Consider the following 16,056-nt stretch of genomic DNA (forward strand, 5'->3'; position numbering starts at 1 on the left):
TTTTGGTAATTCTCACAATATTTCAAACTTTTTCATTATTACTATATTTGTTATGGTGATCTGTGATCTGTGATCCTTGACATTACAATTGTAATTGGGGCACCACAAACCGTGCCCATATAAGACAGTGAACTTGATCAATAAATGTAGTGTGTGTTCTGACTGCTCTACCAATAGGCTGTTCCCATCTCTCTCCCTCTCCTCATGGCTCACTATTCCAAGACATAACTATATTAAAATTAGGTCATTAATAACCCTACAATGGCCTTTAAATGTTCAAGTGAAAGGAAGAGTCACAAGGCTCCCATTTTAAATTAAAATTAAAATGATTAGGCTTAGTGAGGAAAGCTTGTCACAAGCTGAGACAGGCTGAAAGCTAGGCCTCTTGCACCAAACAGTTAGCCAAACTGTGCATGCAAATGAAAAGTTCTTGAAGGAAATTAAAAGTGCTACTCCAGTGAACACACAAATGATAAGAAAGCGAAACAGCCTTATTGATGATATGGAGAAAGTTTTAGTGGTATGGATAGAAGATCAAACCAATCACAACCTTCCCTTAAGCCAAAGCCTAATCCAGAGCAAAACCCAACTCTCTGCAATTCTATGAAGGCTGAGAGAGATGAGAAAGCTTCAGGAAAAAAGTTTGAAGCTAGCAGGAGTTGTTTCGTGAGGCTTAAGGAAAGCAGCCATCTCTATAACATGAAAGTTCAAGATGAAGCAGCAAGTGCTGATGTAGAAGCTGCAGCAAGTCATCCAGAAGATATAACTCAGATAATTAACAAAGATGGCTACAGTAAACAGCCTTATATTGGAAAAAGATACCATCTAGGACTTTCATAGCTAGAAAGGAGAAGTCAATGCCTGGCTTCAAAGCTTCAAAGGACTGGTTGATTCTCTCATTAGGGGCTAATTTAGTTGGTGATTTTAAGTTGAAGCCAATGCTCATTTACCATCCCCCAAATCCTAGGGCCCTTAAGAATTATGCTAAATCTACTCTGCCTGTGCTCTATAACTGGAACAGTAAAGCCTGGATGATAGCACATCTGTTTACAACATGGTTTACTGAATATTTTAAGCCCACAATTGAGACCTACTGCTCAGAAGAAAAAGATTATTTTCAAAATATTACTGCTCATTGACAGTGCACCTGGTCACCCAAGAGCTCTGATGGAGATGTCCAATGAGATTGATGTTGTTTTCACGCCTTCTAACGCAATATCCATTCTCTGTAGCCCATGGATCAAGGAATAATTTTCACTTTCAAGTATTATTATTTAAGAAATACATTTCTTGGGCTTCCCTGGTGGCACAGTGGTTGAGAGTCTGCCTGCCAATGCAGGGGACACAGGTTCGAGCCCTGGTCTGGGAAGATTCCACATGCCGCGGAACAACTAGGCCCGTGAGCCACAACTACTGAGCCTGCACGTCTGGAGCTTGTGCTCCTCAACAAGAGAGGCCACGACAGTGAGAGGCCCGCGCACTGCGATGAAGAGTGGCCCCCGCTTGCTGCAACTAGAGAAAGCCCATGCACAGAAACGAAGACCCAACACAGCCATAAATAAATAAACAAACTAACTAACTAACTAATTAATTAATTAATTAATTTTAAAAAAAGGAATACATTTCTTAAGACTATAGCTGCCATAGATAATGATTCCTCTGATGGATCTGGGCAAAGTAAATTGAAAACCTCTTGGGAAGGATTAACCATTCTAGATGCCATTAAGAACATCTGTGATTTATGGGAAGAGGTCAAAACATCAATATTAACAGAAGTTTGGAAGAAGTTGATTTCAACCCCCATGGATGACTTTGAGGGGTTCAAGACATCAGTGGAGGAAGTAACTGCAGATGTGGTGGAAATAGCAAGAGAACTAGAAACAGAAGTGAAGCCTAAAGATGTGACTGAATTTCTGCAATCTCATAAAACTTTAATGGGTAAGGAGTTGCTTCTTATGGATGAGCACAGAAAGTGGTTTCTTGAGATGGAACTACTCCTGGTGAAGATTGTTGAAATGAGAACAAATGATTTAGAATATTACATAATCATAACTTAGCTGATAAAGCAGCAGCAGGGCTTGAGAGGATTGACTCCAGTTGTGAAAGCAGTTCTACTGTGGGTAAAATGCTATCAAACAGCATTGCATGCTGCAGAGGAATCATTAGTGAAAGGAAGGGTCACTTGATGCATCAAACTTCACTGTCCTATCTTAGGAAGTTGCCACAGCCATCCCAGCAAGCACCACCCTGATCAGACAGCAGCCATCAACATCGAGACAAGAGCCTCCACTGGCAAAAGATTACACCTCACTGAAGGCTCAGATGATGGTTAGCATTTTTTTGGCAATAAAGTTTTTTTTAATTAATGTGTTTACATTGGTTTTTTAGACATAATGCTATTGCACACTAATAGACTACAGTATAGTGTAAACATAACTTTCATATGCACTTGGAAACCAAAAAAACTCATGTGACTTGATTTATTGCAATATTCACTTTATTGCAGTGGTCGGTAACCCAACCCATAATATCTCCGAGGTATGCTTGTAGCAGCTTCTCATATAAATTTAATCCCTAGCCCAACTAGTCTCTACAAAGAATCATATAAAATAATACCCAATCTCAGTACTAATCCAATACGTGTTCAATAACATAAGTATATATTGTTTTTCACCCATCAGATTGTCAATAATAAAATAAAGTGATAATACCTAATGCTGGCCAAGATGTAGGAAATATGCATACTTATTTCTCTGTGGGACTGTTAGATGGTGCATCATTACCATCTGATAATATCTATAAAATGTATGTATGCCTATGTCTTTTGGGGTTGGTACTGTTTGTTAATTTTTGTTAAAATTTATATGTATAAAAGGAGGAGGAAAGAGTTATCTCTGAGTTCTGGGTGAAGACTAGCAACGAGGGGGCCTCTGGTTGCCCTGGAGAAGGTGCCATTTCTCATCTAGAGCTGATGCACTTTGTCTAGCTCAGGATACTATTGGTAATCTATCCAAGAGTCTAGAGAATTCATCAAACGCTTCCCTATAGCTGTGTGTCTCTGTGTCCCAGTCACCAAAAGAGTGTGCCCCAAAAGTCGCTGGGTTTTGTAGTTCCTGCTTCTATTCTAATCTTCAGAATCAGAGTCACAGTCTAAGCCAGTAGTTCCCAACCCAGGCTGTAGGTGAGAAGCACCTGAGAAATCCACAGACACCTGGGCCCTGCCCTAGGGATTCTGAGACCATTGGTCTGGGGTGGGGTCCCTGTGTCTGTCCCTTTTAGAATTTCCCTGGTGATTCCCATGTGCAGCTAAGGTCACGAGCAAAACTGCTCTAAGATAAATAGTTAACTTCTAAGGAGCAAATTGCACATCAGAGTAGTTTCCATTTTGTATTTTTAAAGGGAGAACATGTAAAGGCAGGAGGAAGATTTTCCAGAAAGGATGCAGAAGAATCTGGGAACAGCAACTGCTGCTGAGGAGAGAAGCTAGGAACCTAGAAATGTGGGGCGAGAAACTTCTCATCCTATAGCCTTTGATATAGTTGGGATTTTCTAACCAGGGGCATGTATTACTTGTTCTATTAAACATTTCAGGCATTAAAACAAAAAGTAGAGAGAATAATACAACAAAGCACCCATGTGCCCAGAACCCAGCTTAAGAAATAAAACATCACAAATATAACTGATAACTCCCTCCCTCACCCTTGGCCTCACTCCTTCCCCAGAAGTAACTGTCACCCTAAATTTGATATTTGATAATTAACCATTCTCATGTACTTTTAAAACTCTCTTACATATGGCATTGTTTTGCATGTGTTTAAAATTAACTAGTATTTATTTATTTACTTCGTATCCTACTGTACATATTTTTTTGCAACTTCTGTACACTGTGTTTCTGAGATTTAACCATGTTGATACAAGACTTTTTCCATTTCAAAAGCTGATTTTTTAAAAAAGATTAGATAAGCATTTAAGATATATGCAGCTGTTGCTTATGACTCCAGGTTTGGACACCCCAGGAGATGATTTTACCATGACCAGACACTGGAATGTTGCTGTGCATGTGTGAACCTGGGTGACGTGCCAGGTGTTCAGGCCCCCTGAGCGTGTATGACAACGTACATCTTACATGTGTGAGTACAGGGGTGAGGGTGTATGGATGTGCTTTGTGGTTGATCTAACTCTTGTTCAGCAAACATCCCCTCCTACCCCACCCTCCGCCTGCATGGAGGAGACTTCCTGCCCCACTGAGGTGTGCTTGCTCAGGTGACTTGCTTTGGCCGACAGAAAGTGACAGCCAGCCATTTTCCAGCCCAGGCCTTAAGGAGAACTGCACTTTGCACTCCCTTTTCTAGAGTTTCAGACTTTCACTGTGAGAAGAATAAGCTCCAGGTTGCCTAGCCCTAGAGGCAAACTCAGTGTCCCAGATCCACAGACCAGTCAGCAAGAAATAAATGCTTCTTGTTGCATGCTGGTGAGATTGTGTGGCTTTGTTACGCAGCAGAAGCTGACTAGTACTTGCTCATCTAGCATGCCTCTTGGCCTTGTCTAACTCTTGGAAAGTTACTCCAAGTAGAGTGTTACCCCCAAAGGCAGTGCTCCATAAAGATTTGGTTTTGGATTAAATATGTTTGCCCATGTGATTGCACACACTGGACACACATATGCATGTGCATATGGCACTGGTGGGTGTAAGCCCTTGAACAGGCGTGCATGTGGGAAGCACACAGATAGCAGAGTGGCAGCTAAATGACAGCTCCCAGCCTGTGCACATCTGCCTGGAGGTCAAGTGAAAGACCCTGAGCTCGTTTAGCAGCTGCCTCACTCCCTTTGCCTGAACCTTGGGCATCCTGGAGTGGAGCTGGAAACACCTGAGCTCTTTGAGGCAGGCAGGAAGTTTCCAGAAAAACAAACTGGCAGCAAACCCAAGGGAATATAACTAACCACACTTTCTCTCCCCTTCAAACTCCCTCAGCCTTCTAAAGATAGAACACAGAGGTACCTTTGTGGCAACAGAGCTTAATTCATCTCCTGAGAAAAGTACTAGAAAGGGTCCCAAATCCTTTGTAGTCTCAGCTGTCCAGTTCTGGGGGAGTCTAAGGAGAGATAATAAGCAGTAAATGGAAACATCACACTCTTGTCCTTGTCCCCCAGCATCTTTTTCTTTTAGGAAAAGATTATCTTTATACCTGGAGAGGCTGTCAATCACTTGGTCCCACATCCCTAATCAAGAAAACAGACATGTGATGCAAGTGGACCAATCAGAGTCATCCCTGGCAATTGTGATGGAACTACTAGAGAAGCTCTCTCTTTCTTCTGGCATCTCTAGCAGTAAAAAGGATATTGGAGGCCATTCCTCTCACCAAATAGAGAAAATAAAGGCCACAACCAAGAATACAGAGCTGAGAGATGGGAGGAACATATGCCTGATGACATCATATGAGCCCCTGGATCCAGCCATGCCTGAAGTCCCATCCATTTCTAAACTCAGTAAACTCCCATGTTTTAGTGTGAATTGAGCTACTGAATTTCTGTCATTTGCATCAGAGTGTTTCCTTCCTCCCTTTTCTCAATAGAACAGTAAAGATATATTTGCTCCTTTTAAATTACCATAATGGTCTCCTCCTATAGCAAGAAGAAATTTCCTCTCGAGCCTGGCGGAATAATAACAGCACTGACCCAGGATCCACTGTTGTTCTTATGGAGACCTCAAATGTCTACAGGGAAGTCCCTCACACTAGGATATCTCTAAAGGAGGTCTGCCCAATTAGCAATGATAACTCTTCTCCTAGGACCAAGGCAAACCACCCCTGGCCAAAAAGCCTCCCCTTAACTCTTTGATTAATGATATTATCCCAATAGACTGTAAGTTCCATGAGGGCAGGAGCCACGCTTAATAATAACCACTGTATCTTCATTCCTAGTCATAATGCTGTCGTCGCATACTCAGTACTACATGCCAGGCACTGTTGTAAGTGCTTTAACACTTAATGCATTAACTCAGCTAATCATCACAACAGCCCTATGGGGACTCTCACTGTCCCCATCCTACAGATGCAAAAATAAAGTGCAAAAGACTGAGTATCTTTTCCCAGATCACACAGACAGTAGACGGTAGAAAAATTTAACCCAAGGAGTCAAGCTCCCAAGTCCCAGCTCTTAAACTCTATATAATAGTAAGTGTCTGGGACACAGTAATTACTCCAAAAACATCTGTTGTCTAACCGTTGACCGATATCTAGGCCCTACTCAAATGTCTGACCTAACTTCAGAAAACTCTGCATGGGAAAGAACAGCTCTGTTTACCCCCAGGGGCTTCTCACTCACCCAGAGCTGACAGTGCCTCGATTATTTGCATTATTATTATTGGTGGTGTTGTTTCACAACAAAAATAATAATAACACCCCCATGCATTTGTAAAGTGCCATCTTTTTGAAACTCTTTCCCTTTCCACAAGCCAAGATGTATCGGTAACAACCGTATGAGGCCTGTAGAACAGCTATCATTCTCACTTTACAGGGAATCTGAGGCCAAAAGAAAAAAGGTCATGTTTCCAGAATAAATCTAAGTGTCTAACCTCGTCCTAAGTTAGAGACTCTGCTCTGAGGCAGGAGAGCCAGGGCTGGGTGCCCCTTCGCCAGCACCCCTACCCCAGCCCTGGAGCCGAGCCCGGGCCCTCCTCACCCGTGCTCTTCCAAGAGCCTGAGCCTCACCGCCACCTTCTGCTGGGGGCTGAGGTCCAGGCAGTCTCTGAGGCTGTGCAGGGCAGTGGCCCAGGCCCTGGGGGACACTCCACGGTGGATGACGGCCGCTGGCAAGTGACAGAGCAAGTTTCCCAGGATGTCCACGATGTACTCATCAGCAACGGAGTCATTCTGAAACCAACAAGCAGAGCTGGTGAAAAGGTCCAGTGGGGCTCAAAATCGTGATCCTGTAAAACACTTCCTGACCCCAAACCTTGTAAAGGTTCCAGGATCTGAATCGCCTACCCTGCCATGGACTTGTAGAGAAGGCACGGGGCCTTATTTTACCCCAGGGGTGCTGGCCTCAGAAGTCTGGAGGACCCCACGGGGGGCAGGTGTGGGTGGGAGACTTATACGTCGTGAGCATTCACTCAGTGAGGCTGTGGTCAGCATCACTGTGATTGCTCTGAGGATACCTCAGAGTTCAGTAACCATTATAATGATAGTACTGCAATAATAAAAACAGCACTTCAAAGTTTGTACAGCCCTTGAAAGCCTCCAGAGCTCTTTCTCAAAATGACAAAAATAGCTAACATTTATCGAGTGCTTACTATGTGCCAGGCACTGTTCTAAGTGTTTCCATGCCTTAATCCATTCATCTTCAAAGTAACCTTAAGAGGTAAGTACTAAAAAAAAAAAAAAAAGGAGGTAAGTACTAATATCATGCACTTTTTCAAGATCAAGAAACTGTCACCTCTGCCCTTTGGGCCTTTGCATTAAACAATATATTACCTATTTCATGTCCTCAATACTCCCTGAATAAAGTGCTATAGCACCCATCTTACAGATGAGGAGACCGAGGCTCAGGAAGGGGAAGTGACCTGTCCAAAGCCACCTAACCAAGCAGTGGCAGAGGTGTGTCTAGAACCCAAACTCTGTGTACTGTGCTCCTTCCAGGCCTCCAGAGCGGCTTCCCAACATTCAGGCCCCAGAATGGCAGTCCCCAGAACCAGTAGCCAAGAGTGTTCCACCCAGTGGTTTCAGAGCCAGCTTTAAGACCCACAAGTCAGACTTCTGGTCATTACATCAGACTTGAGAGCCCAGCCAGATCCCCTGAGGGCTCCCCAGGATGGTCACAGACACCTGGAGGGGAAGGGACACCAGTGAAAGTGTCACCCAGGAAGAGTTTCCTTACCAGGCACTGCTGTACTTTCTTGAGGACTGAATTCTTTTTGTGGGAATCTAAAACCAAGGAGTCCAACTGACTCTTCCCCAGGCTGATCAGAAAGGGCACACACTGGGAGGCTGGGACAGAAGCCAAGTAGCGAGCCCTGGAGAGAGATGGAGAGAATGAGGGAAGGAAAACAGTGGCTGCTCTGTATTTGCCCCTGAAACCAGGGTCTGTATGCCCAAGAGCTTATCACAGGGGTGTTCCTTAAATGCTGGTTCTCCCCAGAGATGTTCTGTCTCCTTTGGGCAGGTAGCAAGCCTCCCACCCATCATTTTCCTAACTTGTGGGTGGGAAACAAACTTTGCGTAATGCTCTTCTCCTACAGGTGGGAAACAAGCTTCCCATCATGCTCTTCTTCCATGACCCAGCAGCACTGATCAGAGAACAGGATCTCCATAAACAGAGGTCGGCTGGTGGACTGGTTGAGGGGAGATGAGGAGAAAGGAAATGAAAAGGTAGAAGAAGAAAGAGACAAAGAGAAGAGGGAATAAAACAGAAAGTGGAGGGGAAAAGACGAGACGGAGAGAGTGGAGAAAGTACGAGAAACGACTCCCAGTTCTGTCAATCCCAGTCCAGAACTCTCCTCCAAGCTCTTGACCGTATATTCTCAACAGGAGCGATATCACCCCCGTGGGGAGAAACTGGTTCAGGGAGAGGGAGGGATGGGGGCAGGGAATCTTACTTATTACAATGATTTGTGATCCGCCAAAGCTCAACCCTACTCAACAAAATCTTACTCCTTGTAATTTCTCTCATTAGGGAGAAATTAAGTTTTTCTCCTTTGGGAGGCAATAATGAAATAAAAGTTGAGAAAGACTGCTCCGGACCCATGTGGCATCATGGCCATCTGACTGTTCCCAAAGCAAATTCAACCTCCTCCCCCAAACATGTTCTGCCTCCTCTCTGCCATCCCAGACTCCTTTGTCCCTTAGTCCCCAAATCTGTCCTTGCTAGCATCTTAATATTACTCAAATCTGTTCTCGTCTCTCCAGTACTAGTATCACCATCTTATTTACTTCTTCATTCATTCATTCGGCAGACATATACAGAGCATCTGCTGCATGCTAACCACTGTGCTGGGCACCAGCTACCACCATGAACAAGACATGAGGGGAAGGTCCCTACCCTTGGGATGCTGTAGGGGGAAGAAACACAGAAACCAGTTAATAAAACAGATCATTTCAGCTAGTGATGAATGTAAGGAAGAAAATTAAATGGCTCTGTAATGGAGAATGATATGGGAACAGCCAGGAGAGCCCCTCTGAAGGCAGTACTATTTGAGCTGAGACATGGATGTGTGGAAGAAGACAGCCATGCCAAGGTCAAGTTTACAGAAATAAGCTTCCACTGTCTCTCTCCTTCCAGCCAGGCCACCTGCACTCCATCCTCTATATGGACAGTGGTGATGATCTCTCCCAGAATACAAGTAAAACACCCCAAGGCGTCACACAAGCCCTCCCTGACCTTTCTGCCCTTCTCATTTGAGCCCCTGGATCCAGCCATGCCTGAAGTCCATCCCTGGACTTTCCTGAATCCAAAATTACCTTTTATTGCCTAAGCCAGTTTGAGTCAAGGTTCTGTCACTTTCAACCAAATATCAACTTGATATTACAATTGGCTTCATGCTTGTCTGTTTTTCCTCCATGAGATTGCAAGCTCTTTTAAGGGGAAAATTTACGTATCTCTGACAGCTTAGTATGTAGTAAGCACTCAATAAATATTTTTAATTCAATGAAGACAATGGCAGCAAGAGAAGGGAGAGGGAAATAAAGAGAAAAAGAGAGAAACAGTGTCCAGACCATATTTAAAAAGCAGGGCTGCCCCCCATGCCTGAACACCCACATATACCAGGAGAAATCCCCACTGCTCCCATCAGCCCTGATTCCCCTGGAGCCTGGACACAGCTGTGAGGCCAGCCCAGATGTGACCTGCTTCACTGGCACTCACTCATTCAGGCTCGGGTTGCTTTGGCTTTGGTTTTTAAATAACAAGAAAAAGCAGGACCGAGCTGATCTCCCTGTGCTATGCTCGGTGCTTTGTAACCGCCTGGAGGAAAAAAAAAAAAGAAAAAGCAGGAGAGTCTGTCTAAAATATCAACGTGAGGCTCACCAACACCCAGGGAGAGAGAATCACTTTGGCTTTGGTGACACCTGCCAATCTTACTGAGCCAGAAAGGGAGACAGATGTTCACTTACGGGAGTGTAGCCAAGAGGAAGGGTGGCATAGAGGACCTGGAAACTTCCCAATATTTCCACGCCAAACAATTAATCTAAAAGATTAAAGCAGTTCCAGGAATTTAGTCCAATAATAACAAGGGCAAACACAGATTGTGCTTTCGGTGTGTCAGGCACTGTTCTAAGTGCTTTACATACGTTCACTTATTAAACAGAACACCCTACAGTGTAGGTAACACTACTGCACCCAATTTATGGATGAGGAAACTGAGGCAATAATAAGATGCACACAAAAATTTAAGTCTGAGAATTCTCACCACAGTTTTATTTATAACTGCAAGCAAATGAGATGTAACCTTAATATACATCAGTAGGGGACTAGTTAAGTAAATTATGGTATAGCCATACAATGGAATACTATACAACTACTTTGTTTCCATACAGTAGATTTATGTGTGGGTGTGTGTGGGTGTGTGTGGATGTGTGCACGCACACGCACGTGCGTGTTATATACATTTAAACAGAACATTGTGTGTGTTATGAGCTCATTTGTGTGTCTTAAATTACATGTAGATATATTCTATATATATGAAAAATTCTCCAAGTTAATAGCAAACTTTCTCTGTAGTTATTTCTGGAGCAGGGATTCTCTGCCTCAGCACTACTGACATTTTGGACAGGATAACTCTGCATTGCAGGAGCAGTCCTCTGCATTATGGGATGTTAAGTAGCATCCCTGGCCTCTACTTGCTAGGTGCCAGTAGCATCTCCCCCAAGTGTGACAACCAAAGGTGTCTCCAGATATGGCCAAATGGTCCCCTGTTGAAAACCATGCTCTAGGAGAAACTTTACTTTCTCTCTATTGTTTTGTTTTATAATAATGTGCTTTCAGCAAAAAAATAAACAATAAAGGCAAATTTTCTAATTAACTGGTATTTGAAGGTTCTGAGGACTGGGCAAAATCAGGTAAGGAGCTTTATTGGGACAACTCTTCCTGTTTGAACATGTAGGTCTTCCTCAAAGCTGGCCTGAACTCCATCCATTGCATCAGTTTGATGAGTGGAAGGAGACAGCCACGCCAAGGTCCAGGTTTCAGAAATAACCTGCTTCCCACCCTACCTGGGCAAGGCTTTTAATATAGTTCAGTGGTTCTCACCAGGGAACCATTAGAAATGAAAAGTATCAGGCTTCACCCCAGAAACCCCAGGGAAACTCTGCAAGTGGGGATCTGCAATCTCTGTTTTTTTAACAGTTTTATTGAGGTATAATCAATATACAAAGAACTGCACATATTTAATGCATACACTTTGATGAGTTGGGCATATGCAAACATCCATGATACCACCACCACAATCAAGGTAATAGGCATGGCCAACAGCTCCCAACGGGTCCTCCTGTCCCTTTGTTTTGGTTTTTGTGGACAGAGCACATAACTTGAGAGCAACCCTCTTGGCGAATTGTGAAATGCAGATACCATATTGTTAACTGCAGGTGTTGTGTTGTACAGCACATCTCCACAACTTATTCATCCACCAAAACTGAAACGTTATACCCAGTGGACAAGCCTTCCAGGCAATGCTGATGCAAGCTCGAGTTTGAGAACCACTGACAGAATGAACAATCTGAGGGAATGACAGGCTTTATTAAAAATTTGCATGTTCCTCTAATGATCTCAAAGGATTATACACCCGGCTTTTCCCTTCCTGGCTCTCAGGAAGAAAAGTCATTGTCTGGAAACTTTTCATTCAGATCTGAAATGCACCAGGCCACCTGCTCACCCTCTCAGACTCTGTACAGCTGACCGTCTGCACTCCAAGTCCAAAGCTGCCCCCAAGGCCCGCTTTTACTTGCTTAGATACAGTGAAAGTCAGTCACTGCCTCTGGTTTCCCCAAAGGGTTAAAGAGTCTCCTTAACTATTTGGAAAATGAAGTTTTAAATGAAAAATTAAATTCTCCTAGAGGACTATTTCCATTCTAGGCTACCTCTGGAAAGGGTATGCAAGTTAGATGAGGGTATGACCTGCAGGCCCAGGAAAGCATAATTGTGAACATGCAGAATGGTATCCCTTCCAACTGAATTTTGGGGTTCAAATCTGGGTATAGAATAGCCAATCTACTGAAACTCTGGCTGTAGAGACATAGGTATGTGGAGCTTTTAAAAAAGAAATTGGAGAAAACTTGGCTCAGTATTTGGCCCCATATCATCACTTGCATCAGTATGATCCTGGCACAAGTATCTTAAGACACCACAGTTAATCCACCCAGCGACTGGGTAGGGAGAGAGAATTAGAAACAAGGAAGTGCTTCGAGGGTACCTGATACGGTGAAAGCAGAGAGAAGTTGTTCTCAAAATACTGGAAATGAGCCAGAAAGGAGTCCACGCTCATGGCCTCAATGTGGGAGCACATCACACCTTTGACCAGCTGCCCTGCGCTACAGAACAAAACAGAGACCCAGGAGAAAAGGGGAGTAGGGTAGAGGAAAGAAGGAGCAAGCAAAGGCAGATCTGATCTGACACCAGCTGTAGACAGGACTGTCCAACTCTCCCTCCTGGGAAATAGGCTCCGCGGGAGGGAGACTCCAGAGGGCTCGTCAGCCCCAGGCTTACCTCAAGAGCTCCTCGGGCCTCCTGGTTGTCTTTGACAGAAGCTCAAACAGGAACAAGGCCTGAGGGAAGAGAATGATTGCCACAGGTATGGAGCACTCACCTACCGTGACGAGTCCTATGCTCCCATTTTACAGATGGGAAAATGGAGGCATTGTTACTTACCCAGAACCACACAATTGCTAAGTGGCAGAGCTGGGACTTGAGCTGGTGTCAGGTAATTGCAGAGTCCATGCTCTCACACCCCAGGTGACCCAGTGCTACAGGAGGTGAATGAGGAGCAAAGCCAGGGCAGCGAGCCTGGAAGTTTACTTCCTATGCTCTAAGAAGCTGCTGCCCAGTTGAGGACCCCCTAGAGCCCCTATTTTCATGCCCACCTCCTGTTTCTGAACACACGGCATCCCAGGAAACAAAACGGATGGATGAATAGACCAGGATGGGCTAGAAAGTTCCATCAGTAAAGTAAGTCCTGCTCACAACAGCGCTCCCCTCAAGCCCTCCCAGGTGGGCCCCCAAGAGAACAAGGCCTAGTAGGCAGGGGGGTCATTTGTTTCAAGGAACGTAATTTTACAGAACACCTAACGTGCATATACGATCAAATACGATATTCATCTATTTTATAGACTCTGAAACTTTGAACATAATTCCCTAAACAGAATAAATTATGAGCTGGCATTAGGCGGATGCATCGGTGACATGACAGCTGAGCCCAGGAGAAAGGAGCAGCAGGGGAGGTAAATTCCAGGCACTCTGTGTGTGGCCCCAGAGATTTCCTCAGGCACAGGATCAAGTTCCAGGGTTCCCCCATCATCTCCGCCATCTCAGGAAATGGCACCTCCATCATCTCAGTTGCTGAGACAAAAATATCTTGAAAGCATATGTGGCAGGACATATTTTCCGAAGTGATCGCATATTTTCTGCCTAATATGCTCTTCTAGAAGCTTCCAGAGCCACTCCCCCATCAAGAGATGGAGTCTCCTTGTAGCTGGAGGTGGGTGGCATGGTGGGGGGCTTTGCAACAGCCTCAACAGACAGAGCGCAGCAGAAGTGATGCTATTTGACTTCCAAGGTCGCCCAAGATGACAGCTTCTCCCAGCTCTCTCTCGGGACACACACCTTGGGAGCCCTGAACCACCCCTATAAAGCCAGCTGCCCTATGCCACCATTCTGGACAGTATTTGACACCTAGAAAGGCCATAACAAATTACCACAAACCTGGTGGCCTAAAACAATAGAAATTTATTCTCTGGAGGCCAGAGATCCAAAATCAAAGTGTTGGCAGACTAGGTTTCTTCTGAAGGCTCTTGGGGAGAATCTTCCCCCACCTCTTTCAGCTTCTGGTGGCTTCTGCTTGGCTTGTGGCTGCACACCTCCAGTCTCTGACTCCGTCTTCACGTGGCCTTCTCCTCTGTGTGTTTCAAGTCTGCCTCCTCTTCTGCTGTCTGCGTTTTCCACTCTTATAAGGACACTTGTCGTTGGATGTAGGGCCCATTCAGATAATCAAGGAGGATCTCATCTTGAGACCTTAATGAAATCTTCAAAGACCCTTTTTTCCAAATAAGGTCACATTTCCACCCACAGGTTTTGGGTGGACACAACTTTTGCAGGGTACCGTTCAACCCACTACGATGGATAGACCACACCCAAACAGACAGAGACACCCCCAGCTGTCTGAGTCTCCCCAGCCCAGATGTCAGACACATGAATGAGACGCCAGGCCCAGCCACCAGCTGAATCTAACTTTGTGAACAACCCTAAGCAAGAGCCTTGGGAACCATGGGAGTAAATAATAAAATAATTGCTACCCCACTGAACCTGGAGCTGGTGGGTAACCAGCAACAGATCATGGGCACATAAGGCCTGATGCCTCCCCTCTGTCACACCCGCATCCAATCTGACAGCCAGTTCTGTCACTGTTAACTTTCAAACTGTATCCAGAATCTGACCATTGGTCACCACCTGCATTGCCAACACCTGGTCCAGGCCACTGTACGCAGGCACTCTGTCTAGTGCTTCACTGGCAATAAAATCCATCAGGTCTGCTCAGCAACCCAAGGAGGTGGAGATGATCCTCATCCCCATTTTACAGGTAAGAAAACCGAAGCTTAACGAGTAAGGCTGAAAGTCGATACATGAGATTTAAGCCCAAAGTAGCCTTTGTTTCCTCCCTGCTCTCCTCAACTCAGTCCCCAAGCAGCAGCCAGAGTGATTCTTCGAAAACCAAAGTCACATCCTGTCCCTTCTTAGACGCCCCTCAGCTCCCTTTCTTGCCCAGGGTAGAAGGCAGTCCTCACGGCGGCCACTCCACAACCTCTCTGAGCTCAGCGAGGTCACCTGTCTAAACAGCTCACTCCCCACCCCCTAAAAGGCCTGGCCCTCCCCCGGTTTACTTCCTCCTTATTGCTGATCAGCATCACCTATCACCTAACAGGGCACACGTTGAATTGCTGACCTTCCGCAGTCTCCCTCGCTAGGATGGAAGCCCCCTGAGGGCAGGGATTTCCCTCTGTTTTGTTTGCTTCTGTGTCCCCAGCACCACGCACAGCACCTGGCACCTGGGGGGCAGGGGCTCCACAAACACTGACAAGTGAGGGAATGAAAAGCAAGTCAGGGGAAGTTCCGAGGCCGCAAGTCGGCCTCCACAGTACAACCCTCCCCAGGAGGCTCCCGTGACAACTGCTCTTACGTACAGTGCACTGCCCAGCATGGTTCTCATGAGAAATGATCCCCGTTTTGCACATGAGAAAACTGAGGCCGCGTGACCCCAAAGTTAATAAACAGCAGCCCCGGAATTCACACTCGGGTCTCATCTAACTTAACACTACACTATTCTATCTCCTGAGTTTAATCACAAGAAATAAGTTTCTTTTACCAAATTAACCTTAGAACAGACCTTTCCCACAAGACAGTCAGAAACCCAGGCACCACCTCTGGGAGTCACAGTCATACCTGACTCCGCCGGAGCTCCTTCTCTTTCAGGACTGTGGAGTTGAATCCAGGTTCCCTCCATAAATCAAAGAGAGACACTTCCTTAAAGAAAGCCCCTTGTATTTCCACAATGCCCGAGGCGGTATCTCCTGCTTCCATCACCTGTCAAAAGTGAGAAGAAACATAATAACGACCTTGCAGAAGGTACATGGAGCATTGGGTGAGGGCCAGGCACTCTGTCTAGTGCTTCACTGGCAATAAAATCCATCAGGTCTGCTCAGCAACCCAAGGAGGTAGAGATGATCCTTATCCTCATTTTACAGGTAAGAAAACCGAGGCTTAACGAGTAAGGCTGAAAGTTGATACAAGATTTAAGCCCAAGTCTGTCTTATTCCAAAACCCACACTCTTTAATTTAACCATAGGCGTGACAGCTATC

At 45.1% G+C, this 16,056-nt stretch overlaps 1 protein-coding gene across 1 annotated transcript in view; it reads right to left on the bottom strand.

The window, feature by feature from the left end:
* Positions 1-16,056, bottom strand: part of OTOA (otoancorin) — a gene marked incomplete at both ends in the record, with an annotated part of 60,139 nt that overhangs the window by 18,562 nt on the left and 25,521 nt on the right. Inside the window, 7 exons of the mRNA XM_082645369.1 lie at positions 5,000-5,093; positions 6,682-6,872; positions 7,876-8,011; positions 10,107-10,180; positions 12,401-12,518; positions 12,694-12,752; positions 15,640-15,780. Coding sequence (XP_082501495.1) covers positions 5,000-5,093; positions 6,682-6,872; positions 7,876-8,011; positions 10,107-10,180; positions 12,401-12,518; positions 12,694-12,752; positions 15,640-15,780 — 813 coding nt within the window. The remainder of the gene's footprint in view (positions 1-4,999; positions 5,094-6,681; positions 6,873-7,875; positions 8,012-10,106; positions 10,181-12,400; positions 12,519-12,693; positions 12,753-15,639; positions 15,781-16,056) is intronic.

This window comes from Mesoplodon mirus (assembly GCF_964341445.2).
Source record: "Mesoplodon mirus genome assembly, chromosome: 15".
NCBI classification, from domain to species: domain Eukaryota; kingdom Metazoa; phylum Chordata; class Mammalia; order Artiodactyla; family Ziphiidae; genus Mesoplodon; species Mesoplodon mirus.